Here is a 25,541-nt window from a genome sequence, read left to right as displayed (position 1 = left end):
TTATAATACATTTATTCCTTATTGTTACACGTATTTACATTTTGAAAATAGTACAATAATAAACAAAAACAAAAACGAGATTTTCATTTTTTACCTTTAAAACATTACAGGGTATATTCATTTCAGATACGCTCTTCTTCGTCCTAAGTTAACAAACTTTAGACTAGTATTCGTTAATATTAAAGTTGTGTGTTATTACAATTTATCGAACAAGGAAGACTGCAAATAATATTAAGGTTGTTATTTGAAGTAATTACTTTGGTAAAAAATGACTCTTGCGCGGAGTCGTAAGGATCTATTAGCGATCGCAAAAATGTATACACGTATAAGTAGACATTTTATGTAGGTTATAAATATGTATTTAAATTTATTAACGCACAGTCTCATTATTTTTTCATAAGAAACATTCATACTATATATGGCTCGGAAATTACAATATTACTACATATTCGATTAAAAATAAGTTATATTTTAAGGAACAAATTAATATCATATCATTGTTTTACATGAATTTTAAGCATGAAATTTATCTATCTACATTTGTCTATTACTTTAGATAAAAACAAATCGTAGCAATAGATAGAATGATATGAATACATTGCGACGCGCTAATAGACCATGTTCGGCTCGGATTACTAACCAATTTTTAAGAAATTTATAAATTAATCGTAAAAAAACAATGTAACACTTATAACTAGTATTGCATAAGGAAAATAAGTGGACTTTCCCATCGTGTAGCCTTTGAATAAATCATCACTATTCAAAATATAATCGGGTAGTGTTTTATATGCTTGTTATTGCAATAATCAAAAAAAATAAAAAAATATTTACACTTCGTATGACATGTTCTCTAATCGTTTATAAATCATTTTAAAATTTACAATGACAAGCATAGAAGAGTTCCACTAACATTACATCGAAATACCGATCACACTTCTCCAACTGAGATTCCATTTTTGTCTCCATTTGTCATGATAATTTATTTTTTTATATTTATACCATACAACCTCATTTTATTTTAACAACAATATTAAATCGTATAATACGATTTTAAATTACCAATGGTAATCACTACGTTTTAGCACACAACCAGGAAGTTGGTTAAACAACTTTATTCCTTATTTTATCTAAGCACACATGATTACTCTACAACACAGTGCTAATACCGATCTTAAAGAAAAAACTTTCAAAGAAGATCAGCTAAAAATTCAAAGAGTTATCGTAATATCAGACTTTAAGACTAATATTGTAAAGGAATGAATTACTAATGTACGTGGTCTCTTCACATAGCAATAAAAATATAATGGAATTGTTTTGTGTTTAAATTACATCGGTAAAGATTATTACAAAATAGCATTTCGAGTTCCTCGCATGCAGACAAGAAATGCTCAAAACTTACAGTAGGTACTCATAAATTATCGATATATTTCTCTATGTGCATTATAAATGTTCACGTTTACAGTGTGATCAGACACCATATTTATATTTAAATAGAGGAAAAAATATGATACAAAGGAAACTACAAATGTTATTTGACTAGACAGTACCATAGTACCGACATACGGTCACGTTATTTCATTGAGGAATTTTACATTATATTATTTAGGCCTTACAAATTATAAAAGGGCTTTTAGTGCCGACTATAATCAAATAGTTCGTAGGTTTTAATCATTACTATCGGAACATTAGCTTTAGAAATAGTTGAACAATTATTTTTTATATTATAAATTTTATGTAAGTTTCGATAAAAAATTATACATAATATATTCTTTATCAATTTGCGCAATGTAATGTTTAGGTTACCGTGGACTATTATTGGTAGAAGTGGTAGTTAATTCACTAAATACTCGGAATATACGTACTAAAAATAATTTAATAAAAAATGTTATCACAATATTTTTATCAACTTTGCCTTCTGTTTATAATATGCATCATGAAAATATCTCCTAAATTATTATTATCAATATGAAAATTATAAAAAGTTATCATTTTATATGTCGGTTTAAAAATGATGGTCCATGGCCAAGATTATTGTGCTTTGTAAAATTTGTGCATAATTTGAACAATATAATTTGCAATAGAAAGCGAGACATAGTGATTTATTCTAGTACTAAATAATATATTTCACGCCATTGAGAGGCCACTAAAAGCCCCGCGAGAGCAAAAATACACAACATGAGATAAAATTCTCCTCTATAACACACCAATTTTAACTATCCTGCATTATGGTTACTTCTTAAGCGAGGAAGAAGTCTTTATACTTTATCAAAATAATTTAGTACTTACACGAGAGATTAAAACCTTGTATAATAAAAATACAGCTTGCATTTTCACAGCGGCCACTAGTGTAATAAAGTTCAACTCAAAAGTTTCACCGTTTTTACTACTGCATTCACTGAAACAAAACATTTTGATTACTATTTTGAATTTAATAGCGATTTATCGAGTTCAATTTTTATTTCACAATTAGTTTGACATTTAGACCTTTTAGAAGAACATAAACTGCCAGGCTAAGTTCGCCTTTCCTCTCAAGAGGAGGAGCGCTCGAGCGCTGCGTGGATAAGCACATGTCAGAATTTTTCCTTCACCGCCGAGCATAAATTACAAATACAAATACGGGCAGCACGGCGGCCGCTGTCACCTGGTGCGCGTGCGCGGCGTCGCGGATGGCGGCGAGGCGCAGGCGCGTGTGCGCGAAGGTGGGGCGCTGCGCGGGGTCGGCGTGCCACGCCGCGCGCATCACGTCGTACGGGCCGGCCGGGCAGCCCTCCGGCGCCTCCATGCGGTAGCCGCGCTCCACGTGCCGCACCACGTCCGCCAGCGGCTGTGGGCGAGTCGTTAGCGTCTCAACTTCTCTGATCGAAACGATTTAATAAAGAAATTTACTACGTAAAAATCGTTCACTTACGATTCTCGGATACGGAACTCTCCCGAATGAATATATTTCCCAGAGAAGTATACCAAAGCTCCACATGTCAGACTTATTTGAAAATTTCTGAAAAAAAAGGAGAAATAATTACCACATACTACATAGAATCGAATCCGCCGTAGCGTACGGAAGACAAGTGGAGTCCACTCACGTTGTACTTGAGCGCCTCGGGCGCGGTCCACTTGATGGGCAGCTTGGCCTGCACGCGCAGCGCGTCGGCCGGGTCGTCGGGCGTGGCGTCGGTGCGCGCGAGGCCGAAGTCCGCCACCTTGGCCGTGCCCTCCGCCGAGATGAGCACGTTGCGCGCCGCCAGGTCGCGGTGCACGACGCGCTGCCGCTCCAGGTACTCCATGCCGCAGCACGCGTCGCTGGAACGATGGGGCGCGTTATTTATACCGGTTCCTCGTCGCAATGTTCCTTTGGCCCGCGGTTCCTCCCTGGCTCGGCTCGAAGTCATTCGGCTTTATAATATTAGTAAAGAGAAACTCTTTGTCGTCAGCAACGATTTGGACGTTTCAAATGAAGCGTTAAAACGGGAATGTTCACTAACTACGCGAAGTTGATCTGGTTGAGCTGCGTGACGTAGTGCCTGCCGCGCGAGCGAAGGTAGTCGAGCAGCGAGCCCTGCGCGCAGTGCTCCGTCACTATGCACGTGCTGCCGTTCATACTAAACACCACGCAGCCAAGCAGTCGAACCAGGTTTTCGTGTTTGAGAGATCTGGAAGAAGGCATGAATAAGTTACTAAATATTTTCCTAGTTATCGTAAATTACATGAGACAATAATAAAAAGTTATTTAAGACGTGGATCTCAGTTAGATTTTCATTCGAGTTACATTGACCCCTCTTTGCAATTGCATTGATTGCAGACACTCACCGCATTTGTTAATAAAAGTTATCTCTCTTTTTTATTTAAATATTTACCTTAGAATATTGAGTCAGTCAGTAAATAATTGAAATGGAGTTTTGAAGTATAAAGTGGAATACTATAATATGGAGTATTTATAATAGTAAATTATTGTATGAATAGTATTATTTAATCATTATATATACTAAATAACCTACGCCATAACGCTCGCTTCCGCGCGGAATTTGCTGGCTGCCTCTCGATCCTTTAAAATCTTCACGGCTACCTTTTGAGTGCCATTCAGAATACCGAGCATTACATCGCCGAACTCGCCTTTGCCTATATTTTCCCGAATTTCCAAATCTCGTTCAGCTATAATCCAACCTGAAAAAAAGAATTAAACTAATCGATATTCAGATTCAATAATACATTTTGAATATTTTTCTCAAGCCATTATAGCCTGCTTATTTTATTTCAATATTTATGGAACTTAGTGCTGGATTTTTAGACGTGGTCGGTCAGTTCGTTTACTTTATAAATTTAATAATTAAAAACAATAAATCTTTTATTTTATATTTCTCTATAGTATTAATATTAAAATTAGACATAAACTTGGTTAGATTTTTCATTGTTAAATGTTAGATGCGGTCTTCCAGCCTCAGGATGGAACCATGTCTATCCAAGAGGGAAAAGCGTACAAAGTTGTCTCCTGTGAAAACAGATTGGCTAAGTGTGGCGGAGGAGGGCGAGTACTCACGCGCGTCTACGAACTTCTGCGCGCTGTCGGGCTGGTCCGCGGAGAGGTGCCCGAAGGCGTGCTGGAAGTGGCCCGAGCTCAGTGCACTCGACACGCTCGGCGTGGGCGGGTACGGTGGTGGCTGCTGTGAAGTAAGTTATTTACTAAATTAAGAACATTTCTCCTTAGTTTCAATCAAAACATTTTTTTTTTTGTAATACTAATATATAAGATTTAATAATAAAATAATAATAAATATTGGACAACATCACATACATTACTCTGATCCCAACGTAAGTAGCTAAAGCACTTGTGTTATGGAAAATCAGAAGTAACGACGGTACAACAAACACCCAGACTTGGGATAACATAGAAAAATAATGAACTTTTTCTACATCGACTCGGTCGGGAATCGAACCCGGGACCTCGGAGTGGCGTACCCATGAAAACCGGTGTACACACTACTCGACCACGTAGGTCGTTTGTGTTTTAAATGAATGATTTTGATTACATAATCAAGATTTATTGAGTACAAAAAGATTTGAGTAATATAAAAAAAATCTTGTAATTAATTATGACTTAGTTATTAGATGATACGATAGTGAATAAAAAACAAACTCACCTGTGGCAGTGGGGAAAATGGTGGTTGAAGAACATTGTTATTATTGGCACCATTTGGAGAAGATTTCGGAAGCCATCTTTCTAATTTTGTACAAAGCCCATCTGCATCTTTTAAATAATGCTGCAAAAATTTGTCAAAAATAATATTTCCGTTAAAATTATTTAACAACAATTTACAAAGATTCCAGACACATTAACTTCAGTGATCAATAAAAATTAAACTCACCTGAATTAAATCTGGCATGTTATCGAAGAACTCTTCATCGTCTATCGTCAGACGTTGATTTTGACTGTCGGGCGCCGTCGCCCATTTAACTCTATAAAAATAAGGAAAAAATTTTTTAAACTTACCAAAGTGTGAGTATTTTTTTATATATTTAGATGTATCTAAAGAAACTACTTTAGTTGGTGACACGGCTCTGTGCAAGCTCGTCTGGGTAGGGACCACCCACCCACCATATATTCTCTCGTCAAGTAGCAATACACAAAGTATTGCTGTTGTGTTCCGGTTGACGAGTGAGCGGTGAGACGGGGAGCCAGAGCCAGGCACAAGGGATATCATAAATTAGCTCCCAAGGTTGGTGGCGCTTTGGAGATGTGAGCAACGATTAAAATTTCTTACGGTGCCAATGTCTACGGGCGGCGGTGACCAGTTACCATCGTGTGGTCCATTGACCGTCGGCAAATCTGTTCCATAAAAAATAAAATTGAGAAATAGTAGTTCACATAGTTAGATTTTGAGCCCAAAATTTCGATGCCCAGAACCAAAATCAGTGACTACTATTCCGTATAGGAGTCGTCCCGTACCGGTAGTGCTCGACGCGGCCCCGGAAGCGCACGCACAGCGTGTGGTCGCCCGGGAAGTTGGTGCTCTCGCGCACGAGGAACACGCCGTCCGGCGAGCCCGACAGCAGCGCCTCGGCGCGCTCGCGGGAGATGGCGCCGTGGTGCCAGCTGCGGGCACAGGCCATGCTATCGTTACTCCGTAGTGGAACTTACTTCTGATCTCATTGACAAATCCTCGCTTATATCGGCCTACTCGGATAGATCTAGTTGTAATCTAATATACATATTACATACGATGATGGGCCTTTATGCGAACCAGTCTAGCTGAGACGCCACCACTAAACAATTGTTCTATCACAAAACTGCAAGAATTGGTATAGGTATGCTATGTTAAAAGGTCGGGCCGATATAATTGCAGGCACGAGGAACATAACATTTTAGGTTTTCTTGGTTAACCTCATATTGGCAGTAGACTAACCATTTAGTTGTGCATTTTGTCTATGAAACAAAAATTACCTAAGCTCATCATACAATTGTTTAACGTACATAAATATTTTTCTGATATATTCTCATTTCGATTGATGATCAAGCTTCAGACAATTATAATAATAATTGTTATACTATGTCTATTATAATTTATTACTAGAAATCAAGAAGTAATGACGATAATGAGAAGGTTACACAATTCATTAATAATAATAGTCAATTAAAAATCATTGCTAAGTATTTATCTTACTTGGCGCCATTAATAATAAGGTAATAACGGCATTTATATAAAAAAAAATTAGATAAGGTCAGTTCATGGTTTCAGTCACAACAGATTATATTCATATTTATTTTTGTATTTTAAAATTGCATTCGTTTGTGAAATAATTTATAATTAGTTGCTGTTAAACTTGATATGAAACACAAAGCGTTCTTTTAAAATTTCAAATTTCGAAAACACTTAATTGTAACATATGATATTATTTTGCAACCGTTAGTTACGACGCAACACAATCTTATCGTTACAAAACCGACTTCTCTGGAAAGTTGCAACGATTGCCAAACAAATGTTACAACCGAAGAAAAATTGATAACATAATATAAAGTAATAATTACTTAAAGTCATCGTAATTAATTAACGGCGAACCGGATTTCGAGTTACCCTTTTCACAGTCACTGTCAGTCTCCATAGCTTCGTGGAACCGAACTACGCTAACAAGACAACACCTAAGATAAGCCGTATCTTATCACAAGTAAAACACTTTTTGTGTCCCTCATCTTCGGCACGAGTACTTTGATTAACGAAAATTGAATAAATATGCTATACATTTTTTATCGATGTACGATAATTAAATTATGATAAACCGATTGTATAGATAACAGTACAGATACAGTTAAATAAATATAGATATTTTAAAAAAATAATTATTTACTTTATTTTATGCTACCGCCAAACAACAATACTTGGTATTATTGTGTTCCAGTTTTAAGAACTTACTCGGAATTAGTGTAACTACAGGCAAACTAACACTTAACATTAGGTGACCTCATAGCCCGTTTGCCTACGTATACTATTTATATATTTTTTGCCTTTTAACAAATACAACACACTGAAACAATTGAAGAACAGGAGAAATTATCAACTTACGGCCACTGCGTCATGTTGACGAGCCTGTTGGCAGCGGGCGGTGGATTTTGACCCGACGAGTTTACGAGAACATCACTCGGTCCCTTTGGAACTACTGTGGATATGCATAAAAATATCACTAAAATTAACGATATTTATTTAATTAAAAAAAATACACATATATATTAATACATATTACTATTTATACAAATAAATATTAATGATTTAGCAAAAAGGAAAAAAATGCCGACGTTTTTTTATACGATTCTAGAGCAGTAGAACATGAGATGCGTTAACATCGTTAAACACTAATTAGCTGCCATTTTATATCGAGAGGCCTATTAACGTTTGGTCTTCATTCAGAGTGTTCGCTTGTAATGAATGAGCATAGAAATTATAAAACACACGGGTAACACGAGTCATTTGTTTGTTTTTATGTCAGAATTACACAACTCATTGTGATGACACATGGATAATTTACATGATTCAAATTAAATACGACTTTTATGTAATCATAGTCATAATTAATGCGTTCTAACTAAATTATTAAGGATAACTTGAAAAATGCGTATTGTATGTCTGGGTGGGCGTGGGTGCGCTAGTGACGTCAGAAGACGTGATTGGTTGATTAATGTTTTCTTTTAATATATAAAGTGAATTATTTACTACAACTAGATAAGTCTATAGTTATTACTTACATAAGAACAATTAAACCTTCAACAATCCAGTTGAATAATTGTAAGCAACTGTTGTGTAGTTTCCTCGAAAAGCGCGATCATAATAACATACGAGGGATACAAAGAGCATCATATTTTAAATAGGTTAAAGATAAAGTGATCCTGCGACACAATACACACTCTAGAAGTATCGCTAATCACGTGTTCAGCGTGTCAGTATAATGATCGTCATGAATTATTTATGTTTTAAGCTTGTGGTGCATTTAAAACCATTTGAAATGCATTTGAATAAAGCATATTACTAAACGTTTAACATATGAACATATCGGTCCTTTTGTAGTTTAGTGGCTTTACGGGTCAATGTAAGAGCTAGATAAATATCGGTAGATGGGTAGATGTAAAACATTTTTTTTATTTTGTCACAGCTGCTCTCGGTTACCTTCGTCAAGTCGGAGATCAATTTCTACATAATTGAGACGCGTAAAAGAATATGATTCCAATAAATCTCGTGTGGATAAATATATGAATGCTAGCACATGTGTGAGGTGAGTGCGCGTGCTCACCGGCGCTGGTCTGCGAGGCGTGCAGGGGCGCGGGGGCGGGCGCGCCCGGCGCCGCCGCGCGCACCGACGACGACATCACGTTCTGCGGACAACGCTCGCTCGATACACTCGCTATGACTCGACAATAGTGGGATTATTCTCTTCACCTTGTATCTATACACTACTCACTGCGATTATTTTAACTGGATCGAGTTTGTTTCCAAGAAAATGATTAAAACTTAAATTTGATAAATAATAAATAATAAATATTGGACAACATCACATACATTACTCTGATCCCAATGTAAGTAGCTAAAGCACTTGTGTTATGGAAATCAGAAGTAACGACGGTACCACAAACACCCAGACCCAAGACAACGTAGAAAACTAATGAACTTTTTCTACATCGAATCGGCCGGGAATCGAACCCAGGACCTCGGAGTAGCGTACCCATGAAAACCGGTGTACACACTACTCGACCATGGAGGTCGTCAATATCGTCGTATGTATCTTAATACAAAGTTTTATTATTTCAGTTAAACTCTAAACGATATCATCGAAAACGAACTTACGTTATGTGGAACAGAATTTTGTAACGCTGTGGGCGAGAGCGGCGCGTGAGGACCATTGCTTCCGCTGACTCCTCCTCCAGACTTAAACATTATAGGAAGACAATATGAATACATGATGCAATAAGTAGGTATGTTTTATAAAACAACATTTTATTTTATAAATAACTACTATAATACAAAGGAGAGCTATATCTGAGGAACGTATATAAATCAAAATAATAAGTAAGTTTCTAAGTAAATCCTACTGGTAGGGCGTTGTGCCAGTTAGTCAGTAGATACCACTCACTCATCAGCTATTCCATCGCCAAACAAATATAGGTAGTTTGTTTACTCTTCAGAGTAAGCCAATAACAGGCATAGTTAATATTTATAACACTGCCAATATCGTTTAGCAACTTACAGGTGAAGAATATGCTTGTTTGCCTTGCAATATTAAATTTATAAAAACGATCCTCTACGATCTATTATAGTTTCATGTTTACTCAATATTTTTTTCTATTATATCCGTAGTTTATTTACTATTGTATATTAAAACAACGTGCATGCAGATTCCATACGTAATCACTTCTTTGAAAATTTAATTCATAACGCGTGCCAATAAACATATGATTTATAATTGAAGAATATACTTGCGCTAATATAAACAACAAAAACATAAATTTTATTTATCTCCGATTAAATGAGAGATCGGAGATAAATTATATTTATTAAGTCGACATCATTTTCACGTCCAATTAATAAATAACATTATACGAATATTGCAATAGGAATAATTTAATCTTGTTTTGTTTTGTTGAATAACGCCAAAAAGAGTGTGATTTAAAATATACGCTATACCAAAGTATTATATTACATTGTAATTGATTTCTCATGTCACTTTGTTCATCTTACGAGTAACAATAAGAATAACTGCTAACAATAGCCAATTATAATAAAAAAAACGTCATCAAAAATGGCAGAAAATGACTTAAAGACTAATTGTTATCCATTTAGGTTCTTACATGTACTTACGTATTGAAAATTGTCTCTATGTCAAATCTTTAAATAATTGAAAGCCTAATAAATACACGTCAAAAATATTGTCTCCTCATCCTCGGAGTCGGTTAAATACATAACAAAACAAACCATCCGGTAGAATGACATAGTTGCTTATGTAACAATAACAAATGTATTATGTGTTTTATGACTGCGATTATTTTTCCATTTTTAACCTTATAGATCACAACAGAGATGCGCGTTGTGTGCATTCGACATCTATATTTTAAACTATTCATGGATACATTTATTAGATAAAAAAACTTTTAAATAAAAAAATTAAATATCTAAAACTTTGCAACACTATATCTATAGATGCATGCATACGTCAAAAATTTACATTTTCTTATATGACGTGAATTTACCGGTAGCTGATGGGGTGGTTGCGCCCGCTTGAGACGTGCGGGTGCAGTGGGCGCTGGGGTGGCGGATGCGGAGTACCACCCGCACGGACCGACGCTCTGCGTGCTGTGCACACCGTGCTGGAACACGTGTGCAATTGACTATTTTGTAGAAAATTGTTAACTAGATCCCTTCCATTAAAATCTATTTCATCATTTATACAAAAATACGTAATTTGGTTAAAAAGTTTGTGTATATACTTTCCATGAGTTCTCAATTATGATGCTATCAAGTATCCCTATTAAAAACACGTTTTTATTCATTTAAATGTATGGGCTTAAGATTAGTTTTTTTTATCTTATAAGGGGAGGTCTAAAACGGAGGGTAGGGATACTTACTTGATATATGTCACTTATTAAGTAATAATTCACCAAAATAGACGATTCTGAAAACACTGCAATAATAGAAAAAATAGAATATCGCGCTTTAATTACACTTATCCAAATACTTGACTGAACCATAATGTACCACTGCCCTCGTAAAAAAAAAATTTGCAAGAATCAAGAAATATTAAAAATAGATCAATAATCAATTGCAAACGACCCTAGTCCAGGGACTATGGATTGACAAGTCAAACGTCGTCGAATTATCGACAAATGAGTATTAGAAGTCAAATAAAAATAAGCTATCTATCTTAATTGGAGTATAGTATTATTATATTGTGATGATCCTACGCGATAATCTTGGCACGATGAAAGTGTAATATAAGTGCTGAGAATGTTCACGTCGCATCAAAAGCAACAGCGAATTTATGCATCTAAGTACTTTAAGAGCTGCGTGGTGAGGTTACCCTACACGGATTTAGAAGCAGATTGTGACTTGGGATGAGACATAAGTTTGAGTCTGAGTCATTGCAACCAGATCGAAGGGTACAAAAATTAGAAATTCATTAAAAATTTTAGGTGTTCATATCAGTCTGCAAGATAATGACTAGATATTTTCGTAACCTGAAGCAATCCGATAAATTTATTATAAAGCAAAAGGGTACCCCAATTACCGGAGAGTACTGCACTTTATTGACAAGACTGAAAGTCGTCAAGGAAAAAGACGAGGAAAATTATCCAAAAGTGTTTCTTTTCAAGATAACGCACCAGATCACAAAACAGTGACTTTTTACGGTGACAGTATGGTTAGTAACGAAAATTAAGTCAAGAAGATTAAGTTATGTTATTATTGCGATTTGCACAATGTATTAAATTCGAGTATAGGTAATTATACTGAAAAGTGAAAAATTATATTTTTTTTCATAGTATCCACTGACTTTGAAACCTTCCTCGAATCTATGGTAAATTTTTGATGAAGTAAAAATAACTGTTTTAATGATATTTAAACTGAATAGTCCATGGATATTAAATAAATATAAGAATACTTGACAACATAACAGTCATGTTTAAGTCACAATATATTGAGTTTAGTCATCGCTGAGTAAGATTCACTTGCTCAAATCAATTTAACTCAAAGAAAAAGACAAGTACAAAAAGTGAGGGAATGAAATATGCCTTGTTCGTCTTACATATATAAGAAGTTAAAAATATGGATCAATTTTCAAAGTTATTTAACAAAAATGTCGTGGTAATTACTGCAATAATAAAAGATTAATGTAGTTTTTAATGTTTACTATGACACGTCAAAGTTAACGATCCATTGAAAACTGAACTTGGCCGGACGCCAGATTATTGCGATGCAAGTACTCAACACTCAGAGCAATATGGTCGGCGACTACTGTCTACAAACATTTTCTCATTATTTAAATTCTCACAGATCTTATTCAGTTCCTTTGTTACAATTATAATTTGAATTTACGTTCATCGCACCAAAAGTGTTCACATTTTGTTAACTATTATACTAAAAATGCAATGCAAAATAGACACTTATTAAAACAATATGATAAATGATTATTATCACATATTATGTCCTAAAAAGCATGGAGATTGATCAATAAAGGAACAAGTTTAGGAGGTATTTTTTAATGGCAAGCGTCATTAATATATAACATTGCCTCATTGTGGAATACCAGAGAAGGAATGCGACACAATCATTCTCTTGTTTGCCATACAAGCGACCCGATTGAACACGTGACTTATTATAAACTCTGATAACGCAATATGGTAAGATTAATATACCTATTATTATATTATATACGCATATCTTAGGACTTCGTTTTTAAATTACCAATATATAACTTAATTACCGATTCAATTTCATTTGATTTTCGAATAATATCCTGAAGTATATTGTTAAAAGGGATTGTACCTGCGCCAACGGCGGATGAGCTTGGTGACGATGCACGTCCGAATTCATATCTGGAGACGATTAGCACCTCCCTTCACGGGCACCTCATTATCTGTTAACAAAAACAGTTAACTTTAAATAAAACAACAAAATAATATTTATTTATTCTCTCAGCGGTGCATTTTTAGGTCCTTTAAGTTTTGCTTCCTCTTTAGGAATCAAATAATTTAGTTTATCACTTCATAGTCAAAATTCCCGCCACGTACGTCTGTCCAAACGTGCTAAACTGAAAAACTACTCAACAGATTTTCATATGGTTTTCATTTCAAATTTTACGACATAATTGATGAAGATGTCCATAAAATCATGCGGACTGAGAGCTTTACTGGCATGCGCCGCGTAAATCAATATATTTATATGTATTATTTTTTTATAAAATAGATAGACGAAAAGGAAATTGAACGAACGAAGACATTGACGTCGTAAGAAATATATAGCCATTCCAAAACACCAACCTTGTGAACTAACATATTATGACCCTTATGTCCGTAGTTATACTGACTCACTCACCCTTCAAACCGGAACACGAAAATACTAAGCATTACTGTTTGACGGTAAAATATTGGGCGGTACGTACCCAGATGGGCTTAATAAACATTTTATGTAGACTTATTCAACCCGTCAACACCATATGGCCAAAACCAACACGGACGGTATTACGAATAGCAAATTCATAATGAATACAAAATAAAATGTAAATTAGGCGTTTGAATGGAAATTTGGATCACATTTTTTTTTGTTTTAAGATCGTTTGTGTTTTCTTAACCTAATTACTCATTTTCTCATGTCATGCTGCGGGCGGGCTCATCCCGAAATAAATCAGACGAACTGCAGGAAAATGCATTTTTGTTGATAATAATATTACATTAAAATAAACAAATATTAGTGAGTCTGGAAGCTTTTCTTCTGTTTAATAACCGGAAGGCAGACGAGCAAATACAAACAAACTGGTGACTCTTGACCGTTACTGACAATAAATCTACACAATTCGTTATACTTTCAGGGGGGCGCCAACCATGAGAAAATCTAAAATGTTACATGATTTGGGCATGTAACGATACTAGCTCACTCTCCTTTCAAAATAGAATACATTCGTACAAAATATTTATATTTACTGTAAAATAATTGAGGATTTATTCAATGTAAAAAGAAATGTGATGAATATAATAACGTAACAATATTGTCATAAATTTGCTTTATATATATGTATGCTAAAATTGTAATTAAATATTACTTTGTACATAGAAAGCAAACATATTGAAACCCAGACAATATCGCATTACGTACACGAACTCGAGTGTCTGAGACCAATGTATTTCTCATTGGGTAATGTAACAAGTATTATATTGAAAAGTAAATATTTAAAACATTAGGAATATAATTTAGTTGTATAACAATATCACACAAATTTGAAGGATTTTTAACAATATATGATTTATACTATATTGAATTCTCCGCTGACTCATTGATTTTATTGAAGGTTTAAATTAATATCACTATAACCTCTATTTTTACAAAAAAAAACAACCGTTTAATTTTGAATATTGCCCAAGATAACAAAATTGGATCAAATATGGGATTTACATCAAAGCAAATCCTAATGGGCTATTGATGTTTGATATAATCAAGTAGTTAAATATAGTAAAATTACAATCTGATTGGTATAATTAAAACTAAGCATTATGCAATCGAGTTTTGATATAAATCCAACCATTTTAAAATACTTAAGAAACACTAAGGTTACGATTCATTGTATATTGGTTGTATTAACATAATTAAAATAAACTTAATTTATCATCTTACTTTACCCTTGTCTCGTGTCACGACACTGAATCATTTAACTTCAATATATTTCCGACAAGGTCTAATTTGCAAATATACGTCACCAAGATCAGTGACAAATGAAACAAAGCCGAATATTATTTATACGGGCTATGTAGGAGTGGCCCGCTGAATCACTCTCATTCTCCCGCCGATAATATAGAACATGCGAATGAACATATAACCGGCGGAGCGTGTCGAGTATCGTGATTCTACTTCTATTACGCTTCTGTGAAGTAATTTATTTAAACGTTTACAATAACAGGAAAATCGTTTTTACTACCTATGTAAACAAACAACGCGAGAGTTAAAGATTAGCGATTTATTTATATGGTATAATGTTTTACGTTGCTATTCGCGAGACGACTCAGACGTTATAATAACAAAAATTGAATAAATTAAAGTTAAGAAATTGACGTGATATAGGAATATAAATAAGAACTGTTTATCTACGAAGAGACTAATACGCTCGTATTTGTAACGCAATATTGCTACACCGTGTCGAGTGGACGGGAACGCATATTAGTTTACTGCCAACTTCCCACACCACACCGCAATGCGCAAATAAACGAGTAGATTGCGATTATTTAAAACGTGTGTCTATAATACTGTCGTCAAATTAATGAGACATGGCGCTTTTATCCCGTTCGTATTTATATAAGCGGTTGCCTACCTCGCACATATGCATTAAACAATTAATATAATCGCGATAAGTTTTTTTTTCAAAAAACGTATCTAGAGGCAATAATTTTAACAAAGCCTCGATCACATATAATATAGATCTTATCATATTCATTTCTTTACAAAAGTAGAAAATTTACATTTTGTCTACTTTCACTCCTAACGAGGTGATATAAATCTACAAAGCTTTTATTGTATGCAAAATGAGCTTATCTTACGGGGGTGTCAAGTGTCTACTTCTACCAAAGAACTTTTTATTGACTATTGAAATAGTTTTTAAAATGATATGCTTAAATATTTTATGTCATGGATAGGTTTACAGTAAAATATAAAAATAAAATTAAAACGTTTGATGTATAAATATGTGAATAGATAATAACAATGGAGCGGATATGGTAATATGTAACTTTTGACATGAGCTAGCCCGAATTCGAGTATGTTTATAAGACGTTGCGTAAGCCGACGGGCCGGCGATTAGCCAGTTTTTGCCGCATGCGTGGCTGCCAGCGTCGGCGCCGCTTGCACGCCAATACAACGTTTTCTACATACCAAAACGATAACTTGTTTTTATCACGCCATTAAACGACACCTCATGGTCAAATGCAGACATTATTGTAGTGATAAAGCGATCTTTATATCAGTTACACTTAATTGTTTTCGTGTCGCAATAGTGGAAATCAAAGGAAATATAAAATACGCCTGTACGTGATATGCAACTATATAGACATCTTTCGTTGGTAATATACAATAAGTTATTAATAACACAGCTGATAAATTTTAACGAAACAAATTTAAAAGACGAAAGCTCTCCTAGTAGTGTAAGGCTAGATATTTTTGGTTACTATTAAAATGATGTCTTCTAGTGCCATTAAAATAAAAAATAAAAATACTTTCAACTTCGGCTCGATTTCGAACGTAAATATTTAAATAAAAAAAATCTCTTTTGGACATCCCTAGAGTAGACCGACAAGTTGCATTGAAATCATAACTACGAGCAAAGAAACCGCGCGGGGATGCAGGCGCGTGCCGAGTTGAACGACCACTCCACCACGCGCACGTTTCACTTTCATTTCATCCACTATACGTATTACGAACGCCTCCTAGTGTGTCGAGTGCCAATTTTACTAATGTTTGTTTATGGTGTGATCTTGACGATTCATCGATATTGCTACTCACCAGACAATTTTATTGAATAGGTATTTATCAATAATATTTAGCTATAGTAGTAGTAAACACAGTTTAGCTATGATAACAAACACTAGATTACGCGACAACTTCTCAAAATATATTTGATGAGTTGTGTTGGCACTGATTCACACATGCGGAACTGTAGTGCATTGTAAATTTGGTAAATCCAAGTCACCTTGAAAGTAAAATAATGCAATTTTAAGAAAATGAATATATCGAAAATATTTTTTATATTAAACGAAGCTGTCGTTAAATAAAACACCTTTATTCTAAATAGCGGAAGTTGATTATGTGTTCGTTCTTTCACTTCCTTCGTCTCCATTTGTCATTCCAATTCCAGTTTCGCATTGTAATAAAATCCAATAAAATAATATTTAAATGTTATTGCATAAAATCGATGGAAATGGCGTAGAGAACTCTATTTACTCAGGTGAACGTTATTAAAGTTGTAGCATATCATATTTTTATTTAGCTTCTTCAGCCGATGCCTTTCCTGTTGCTAAATGTATCTCGTTTGTTAATCCAGAGAATAATCTACCGTCTAGTTAAATCTCTTAGGCAGATTACATTTCAAAGGCAATTAGAAAGACATATACATTGTAATATGAATATTTCAAATACATTAATAACTACATGCAAAAATTCGCGTCTTTTAACCACTGGACCCTCAGGGCTTCAGATATCAAATAAATATAAATAAATTATTGTATTTTATTCTATGAATGTGATAAGATTTAAAATATGTTGTTAGGTTCTAATTATATTTTAACACAAAAATATCTAATATTCCTATATGATTGATTCATTTTAGAAAGTGCTGTCCTCTTCATTAATTTTGGCCAGAGCGGCTATATTCAACGAACATTAGGCAATTTTAATAAATGTATAAGATTAATAATTGTGCAAGAGTTTCTACAAAAGCGCAAACTGTGCTTTAAAACGTCTCATTTGAATACTCCGATGGGATGGCAATCGGACACGATCAGAGTAAGATTAGAACCCAACGGATTTACGTACTATACGAAGCAAAGGAATATAACACTGCTTATGATCCGAGTTTCTCCTGAGAATTTCATAACGGAAAAATCCAAAACTGTAGTTAAACCACGCTGGGATTTAAGCCAAGACTTTGACACCTTCAGCCTCAAATATGCGAATGTAGTTAGAGACAAGTTTACAAAGTTTATTTACGTTAACTTTACAAATTTATACTCTACTTTTATATTACAAGTCAATCCGGAACCAGACGTCTGCGTATGTTTATCCAGTATGAAACTGGTGCTCAGTTTTAAATGTTAAAACAATTAAAAATGTTGTATCAGAAAGAACTCGTACGGAAATTATTTCGGATGATAGTACGTATTTATATACTGGAAGGAAATTCCTGTTAAGGTCCGTATTGGAACTAGTTTTTCAACATGCACACATAAAAAAGGTTAATTAAATAATAAGCATAACTTAAAAATACTTATTTTTTTTCAGATAATTTCAATTATATCCGGAATAAGGAATTTGTTTTTATGAGAATAAAATTGAATTTTAAACCGGCAACCAAAAATATGATCGGTTGGGTGGAAATGGTGTTAACATCGGGGGAAGGTTGGTGTTTATAAGGACAGTTTTACAGAACGCTTTATTTTTTGTGTTTTAATTATTTGAACTAATATCAAATGTGGTCGTTTATCGATTATTTTAAATGGATAAGTAAAACGTGGAAGATGTTTTTATTACAAATAAACTAGTTATATAGAGATCATTGACGAGAACCCAATGAAGCTGATGATATTAAACATCGTAATTATTGCACTGTACCTAAATAACGAATAACGATTTCTCGATCCATATTCTCAACATTGGAACATAGTTGAAAAAAAATATTAAATAACAATATATTAATCGCAATAGAAACAAATAATTAGCAAATCGTTTAATTTCCGCTCAAACTAATTTTATTAAAACGCTAAATTATAAAGTAAATTAAGCCGACCTTAATAAAACAGCTTCCTTCCATCCACGGTCATATTTATAAAAGGAAAATACAAGTCTCGGTACTTCCTACGTACATTTAAACATGGAATATCTCTTTGTAAGTAATTCTACTTAAATACATAGCCACTTTAAAAATGTATACGTCTCAATAAGGTAAGATTACTAATCTAACACAGCAACGTTCTTTTCTCAAATGTATTCATTAAAGGGTCTGTGTTCTTAAAGTAAGTTATTCAAAAACACATGTGGAGTTTGAAGCTATTAACTAAAGTGCATTGATACCCTTTTGATCGTTTCGTACTCTAATTTGAGATGGTAATAGGATGAGTCGATGACTCATAAAACCTACGTACATCACAATTTACAAACAAGGCGGTCATATCATGGCCTTGTACGATTGCGACGACATATTATACACATACAAGATCAGCAGAATTCCACACTTAATATTACAACCTTTTTAGTATTTCGTTTATCACGTTAAATGTTAAATATATTTGGTATTCGTTTAATTTTTGTATGAATTCCAAGTTATAATTAAAAGGGGACTTTTAATATAGTGCGTTTTTAATTTATTTATATTTTATTAAATGAACATATTATGTAACATAAAATAACTGTACATATTAAACACGTTTTTTTAATAAATAATTAACCTAATTATTAGAATATAAAAACTTAATCAACATAGTAATGCGTGGTTTAAAAATTGAAACAGTTCTAAAGCCTGTTTGATTAAATGATTAATTATATTATATGGTTAATGAATATTGTTGCAAAACTTTAAATTTTTTTGTAACTATGAAAGATTACTGTTTTGAACTGACCTCATATAATGTTGCAAATTGTAAAAAGTTGTTTAAAATTACAGAAATTTATGATACTAGTAAATATTCTTTTATGAAGGTATATTTGCTAGTACACTACAAATTTAATAATTAATTTTAGTAATATTATGAAAAAGTATCATTACCTATAAAATAAAAACGTGGAATCAACAAATGTAAATTGCTAGTTTACCAGAGTCATTTAATAATGAAATATAAGGATTTTGTTCATAATCCACAGCGGTGGTACAATGCGTCGTAGGAGATATATAAAAAAAGACCCATGCGTGAGTTTCCTCGACATTTCCTTAGGTACCGAGGACAATATGAATAGTAAGCAGACATTTTTAAAACACAGTTTAGCTTGTCTAGATTAGAACACACTTACTTCTCTGTCTCTTCTCTCATGTTCATATTGCAACAGTATAATTTTATTTAGGGTCAATGTCTATACCTATTACTTAAACATTTTACGTCTTTTGATTTGTCGTCGAGATTATTGCTAGACAAGAAAGAGAACACTATTCGGTGGGTAGCCATATGGTTTATTTTAAGCAACGAGGCGTGCAACATTTTAACTTTAAATCGGGAGTATTGATTTTTTCCGAGAATAGAATATTCGCAAGTTAGCTGAGGATACCTACGTATTAAATATATACAAGCAAACGAGTACAGTAATATTAAAATTGCCTACCATAGTTTTACAATAATCCAATTAATTAGTTCTTTTTTTCATCGGCACCTTCAACATATCACAAACACGACGACACGCAATCAATGTACACATGATAAGAAGAGATAAATTTAATTAAATTTAACGATATTTTAATATAGGAAAAAATAATTATTCTATGTTATTCTGTGTTGTTTACACAATTGACGATGTTACTAAGTGAGTCAACCGCGCGCGGGAGGCTCCTTTGTTTATTTACAACAACAACGAGGCGACTAATGCGTGGAAAGAGACGAAGTCTTGCAATTTCTGCAAAGACCATGAAAATACAAATGATTCGCTAAACGAACATGATTCGGCACTACAACGTGCGGCCGAGGTGATCGTCAATCACAAACTGTCGGAACTCGGAGGGGACCGTTGCCGTTGTGGGTTAGCCGGCGTGCGATCAACTTGTCCAGTTAAATTTCCTAATTAGTCAACGTGTTACGCAAACATTATTTCCTTCTGTAATTGTTTATCATCACTAAGAAATATTTACTCAATTATTTTAAAATTCATACTTCGCCTAATCTTAAGCTTTATTGTTTAATTACATGTAAAGAATTTCAAAAGCCTTTTTCATTGGCTATCGGTGTTATGTATATATACATACATAAAAAAACAAATACAAAAACTATTTTACACGTAAAAAAAATTAAAATAAAAGATGAGGTTTATGTTACACAAATCTCGTAATTTTTTTCTTAATATCTTGAGTTACTTTATTTTTTCGAGATATTGAGGAAAACTATTTTCAGTTATAAGCAATATCTTTCTGTCAATCATAAGGTCTCCTTCGTTTCTTAACTTCAATAATAGAGAGTTATACTGATTTTATGACTTAAAGTGCACTCGTGTTAATTCCATAAGTACATCCGTGTGATGAAAAAACGCAATACAATTAGTGGTATTTGTGACAACTGGAGCGTGAGAGGAATCCGGTGTACGGTAGTGTTCCAGTCACAATGCCCCGTGACCGAGTCCACGAAGCTAACTGACAAAATGCCCTCTATTCAAACATACAGACAAGCAGACAATTTCTTCGCTAACTTTTGTTATGTATAAAAAGAGATCGTATCGGTTTCGAATAATATATACGTATGTATGTATATTAAGCATAAATTTCGTAAGATTTATTCTAAGTAATAGCACGATAAGTCATTTTTGAACCAAAGTTGGGTACTGGTCACCCGTTCAAGGGTCAATGTGTGTAACTCTCTACCTTTTTACTAAGCGATCGTTATTAATTTTATTTTATAGTTAGTCTGAAACATGAGAACAAGAGTATGTAGATATGTAGTCACACGATTTATAGGAAAAATAAATTAAATCTGATCGAGTCGCAGGGGAACAGCTATTGAGGTATAAAATAAGAAATTTCATTCAACATTTGGTTAACTATACTACTAGCCAATGTGCTGCTCATCTAATTAGAAGTGTAAACAGTCACGGTGTCTTAGGACGGGTGATGTCATCGGACGCGCAGCCGTCGTTCTGTTCGACATCCGTCAACACGTATGGGCAGAGACTTCATTTTGAAGCTACTACGAGTATGTCTTATAAAGGTTTCAAGTGAAAATTTATACCACCATCAACGTAAATAGGTAGTAGTATTTCATCAATAATTCATTTAGCCAGCTTAAAAGCTAAAATTCGCCGTTTTACAACACTATCAACCACAATTCGATGATTGATAGAAAGCATTATTGTGTATATAATATTAATTTCTTACGTAATCATTTATAGCTTCATTATCAAAGATGAGGATATCGATATAAGAGATACAAAATATTACAAGTCACATTACACAGTATAATAACAAGAACAGAAAATAATATAAATTTGCAAGTAAGCGTCACAGAAGTTCAATCTAAATCGCTCAACTTTACAAAGATGAAAAAAATACCACAAAACTGACTGAAATGACAATTGAAAAATTACTTAGATAAAACTACCTTCCCCTCGAATGCAGAGGAAGCCTTGAGCAAGCAAAGGGACATATTTTTTACTTTATGCAGATAAACAAATAATAACATTTCTTCAAAACTATAAAAGCAGCTGGAATTTCAAAATATAAGGTAAGAAATCATATGAACCAAACCAATAATTATTAGACGTAACAGAAAACAGAAGCAAATTGTATGATATGAACAGGGGAACATACAAGAAAAAAAAGATTCTAAACGAAAGATAATAATAAATATTAAAACCATAGATTACTCAAGATCTTGACCAATGATACAACAGCACTTGAAGGTCAAAGTTGTTTATTTGTTTAAAAGAGGTATAAGGATACATCTAAATAATACTGTAAAATGTGATAAAGATCAAGATCGGAAAGTGTCTGTGTGTCACATACAACAGAATAGTATTATAATAATTTCGATTTTCCATTTAAATAACATGACAACCACCCACTCATCAGATATTCTACTGCCAAATAACAGTACTCTGTATTGGTGTGTTCCGGTTAGAAGGGTGAGTGAGCCAGTGTAATCCAGGCACAAGGGACATAACATCTTAGTACCCAAGGTTGGTGGTGCATAGGTGATGTAAGGAATGGTCAATATTTCTTACAGCACCTTTGTCTATGGGTGGTGGTGACAACTTATTATCAGGTGGCCCATATGCTTGACCGCCAACCAATGACTTAAAAAAAATATGAGAATAATTACTATTTTTGGAAAGAGATGTCACATATTTATTACTATACCATACATCCATATTAGCAAAGCAGAATTATGATTTCAGAATTACATCAATAATTCTGATTTTAGAATTTATTGTGATGACTACTAATCCCCATTCCCCCATCCAATGATTTAATATTCAAATAGTCCACAAGATGAGATATGTTGGAATAGAAACTGATATTATGCAAAATGTGATGATGTTAAACTACTGTGATATTACTGTGCCATATAATATTTTGCAAAAGTTGAATACAAGCAGAGGAAAATTTAACTTTTAAGTGATATCATCGAAAACTTTGGAGCAAATACTGAACTTTACAAAGAGTGGAAGTATATATTCTGTTGATTTTGCATGAAACCATGGCTGGTTCAACCCATACAATATCATCCAACTGCATCGGTTTATTAAACTTTTAATCAAGACTTTTTAGACAAGTGAGATTAAGTAAGTTTTTAGATGACGCTAATAGGGGAATTATTGGCCAGTATCTGTTTTTTATGAAGTAATATTAAGTACCTGTATTACATATATTTAATAAAATATTAATTAAATATTTAAAAAAAGATTTGTCTCTAAACTATATTAAGAGAGTAACAGGCAGCATCTAAATTAATAAATAACCACTTGCTTATATTGATAAAAAAAATAACTATATTTATTTTAGTTACAGCTACAATAAATATAGTCCATCGAATCCAAAGTAAGGCTTAGTGTTAACCACTCATAACATATTCTACTGTAAAACAGCATGTACATGATATTGTTATGTACTGATTAAAAGGGTGAGTGAACCGGTGTAAAAACATGGACGAAGTACTCAGTTCCCATGTTTCTCGCACATTGGTAATATTAGGGCAGTACTGTCTGCTTACTCTTGGGTGACCAATTTGCCCAACTGCTTATCTTTTTATACATAAACCTAAAAAGGTAATGATTATGCTAATGGTTCTTGGTTATGGCTCATTTTCATGTTACCATTTATAATAAATGCTATAAATTATTTTATAAATCAAAATATGCAGCATATTTAGTATTAATATTTAATAATTGTTTCAGCATTTTCATATTATAATCAGAATCTTGGTTAAATAACACTATAAAAAGGATCACTTCTTCAAATTTGTTTAATAATTATTTAATTACTTACTTAATTAATCCAGCTCAGTGCCACACAGATAGAATTTTAAGTAACTACTCATTCTGTGACCATCAATTTTGGTGGTCTAATTAACTAAATTATTATTCAAAAGTATTGAGGTGTATCAAATATTATGCAACAATATTTTTTGTGATAAATCTTTTCAGTTCACTAGTCATATTTTTTTAATGATGAATGAAAGAACATTTTTTAATTAGAACATGCAAACTTAAGAGCTCTAGTAAAGATCTATGTAACACTAGTAATATCACAAATATAGCACAACAAAATATTAGAGCCAATTAGATTATATATTAAATTGCTTACAAATACATGAAATAAAAGTTTAGAAAATAATTGATCATAGTAAGTTGATTATTAAAAGATTATTTAATATTAAGAGAATTTAAGTATTCTACTGTTTCATAGTCCACAAATTGATAAATAACATGAATGATATCTCTTTAGTATATTTTATTTTATTAATTACAAGAGACTTTAGTTAATGAAGTATACAAAAACTAATGATAAAGATGATGAGTTTGAAGAAGACAGGTTGAAGAGTCCCAAGAATCAAAAGTTGTCTTAAAACGTTTTTCCTGTAATTTCATATGCCTTACTTATATTACAAATAAGGCAGAAATATTATTCCTTTTATATTCTAAGATCGATTTTTGGTATGTAGATGGTCGAAAATTTAAGGCCATCAATTACAACTATAACTTTGTTGCATAATAGATCATTGTTAAATAATCCCACAATTACATCTTTTTTGCCCTATCCCAGAAACGTATAGTTATGAAGTCGTCCGCCTACAATTTCTTCTACTTGCCTCAGCAGCATGTCAACTAGTTAGAAATCGACGTTACACGGAAGTTAAAATTAGCAAACTTACCAAAATTACTTGAAGATAGCACTAAATTTAACTATTTTTGTAAACTCTTATTTCATCCTTAGTCACAACACTGATGAAAATTATTGATAATCATAAACAACTTATACGTCACTCGCAGATGTCCGCCATTTTATAAATTTATTTTTACGTCAATGTATTTGTATATATTTTTTTGAGGACAGATAAAAATTTTAAATTTTAAGGTGCACTTTAAGTTTTTTTTACTAAAAAATAAATTCAAACAATCAATAGCAAAAGGAATTTAAAGGTTTTTTTTTACGAAAATATAAATTTTACTGATTTATAGTAGTACAACATATTGTATTATAAAAAAAAGGAAAACATACGGACTTCATGTATTTTAAAATAAAAAAACGCTCCATTTTAAGCTCCTAGTCTTTACAAAGCATCTCAATAGGAAAGAACGTGTGATTGCTTAGTGCCTCCATTGCAAATATATTTTTAGCTTTATAGTTTACTGATATTTAATATAGCCTTAAAAAGTATTTAACACTGGAAAAGTCATCCTAATAGTTCAGCACTG

The 25,541-nt window shown here is 33.2% G+C and overlaps 1 protein-coding gene across 4 annotated transcripts; it reads right to left on the bottom strand.

Moving 5' to 3' along the window:
• Positions 1 to 7: 7 nt before the first annotated feature.
• On the bottom strand, positions 8 to 25,124 carry LOC125067951 (tyrosine-protein kinase CSK). 4 transcript variants are annotated; one of them, XM_047676877.1, is made up of 16 exons: positions 24,998 to 25,124; positions 13,011 to 13,101; positions 10,721 to 10,837; positions 9,321 to 9,401; positions 8,770 to 8,851; positions 7,551 to 7,644; positions 5,939 to 6,085; positions 5,358 to 5,448; positions 5,133 to 5,252; positions 4,532 to 4,655; positions 3,993 to 4,158; positions 3,480 to 3,647; positions 3,081 to 3,297; positions 2,909 to 2,995; positions 2,642 to 2,824; positions 8 to 2,395 (listed from the first exon to the last, which is right to left on the bottom strand). In XM_047676877.1, exons 2-16 carry the CDS (start codon positions 13,056 to 13,058, stop codon positions 2,393 to 2,395), a joined length of 1,728 nt encoding a protein of 575 aa, XP_047532833.1. In that variant the 5' UTR covers positions 13,059 to 13,101; positions 24,998 to 25,124; the 3' UTR covers positions 8 to 2,392. The 4 variants fall into 4 exon arrangements, with proteins under 4 accessions (XP_047532833.1, XP_047532834.1, XP_047532835.1 ...); XM_047676878.1 differs by lacking the exon at positions 24,998 to 25,124 and adding an exon at positions 20,250 to 20,632 and having other exon boundaries at positions 4,532 to 4,652; XM_047676879.1 differs by lacking the exon at positions 24,998 to 25,124 and adding an exon at positions 20,250 to 20,632 and having other exon boundaries at positions 7,551 to 7,641.
• Between the last annotated feature and the right edge of the window lie 417 nt (positions 25,125 to 25,541).

This window comes from Vanessa atalanta, chromosome 12 (assembly GCF_905147765.1).
Source record: "Vanessa atalanta chromosome 12, ilVanAtal1.2, whole genome shotgun sequence".
Taxonomy (NCBI): Eukaryota; Metazoa; Arthropoda; class Insecta; order Lepidoptera; family Nymphalidae; genus Vanessa; species Vanessa atalanta.
The sequence above is the reverse complement of the archived record's forward strand: the minus strand, read 5'-3'. Positions and strand labels throughout refer to the sequence as shown.

Coding starts and splice junctions, on each gene's coding strand:
- LOC125067951 (XM_047676877.1), bottom strand. CDS start 13,058: ATGAATTCGGACGTGCATCGTCACCAAGCTCATCCGCCGTTGGCGCAG. Junction 7,645..8,769: donor CGCCTCGCAGACCAGCGCCG/GTGAGCACGCGC, acceptor GCATATCCACAG/TAGTTCCAAAGGGACCGAGT. Junction 4,159..4,531: donor GCAGAAGTTCGTAGACGCGC/GTGAGTACTCGC, acceptor TCTTTTTTTCAG/GTTGGATTATAGCTGAACGA.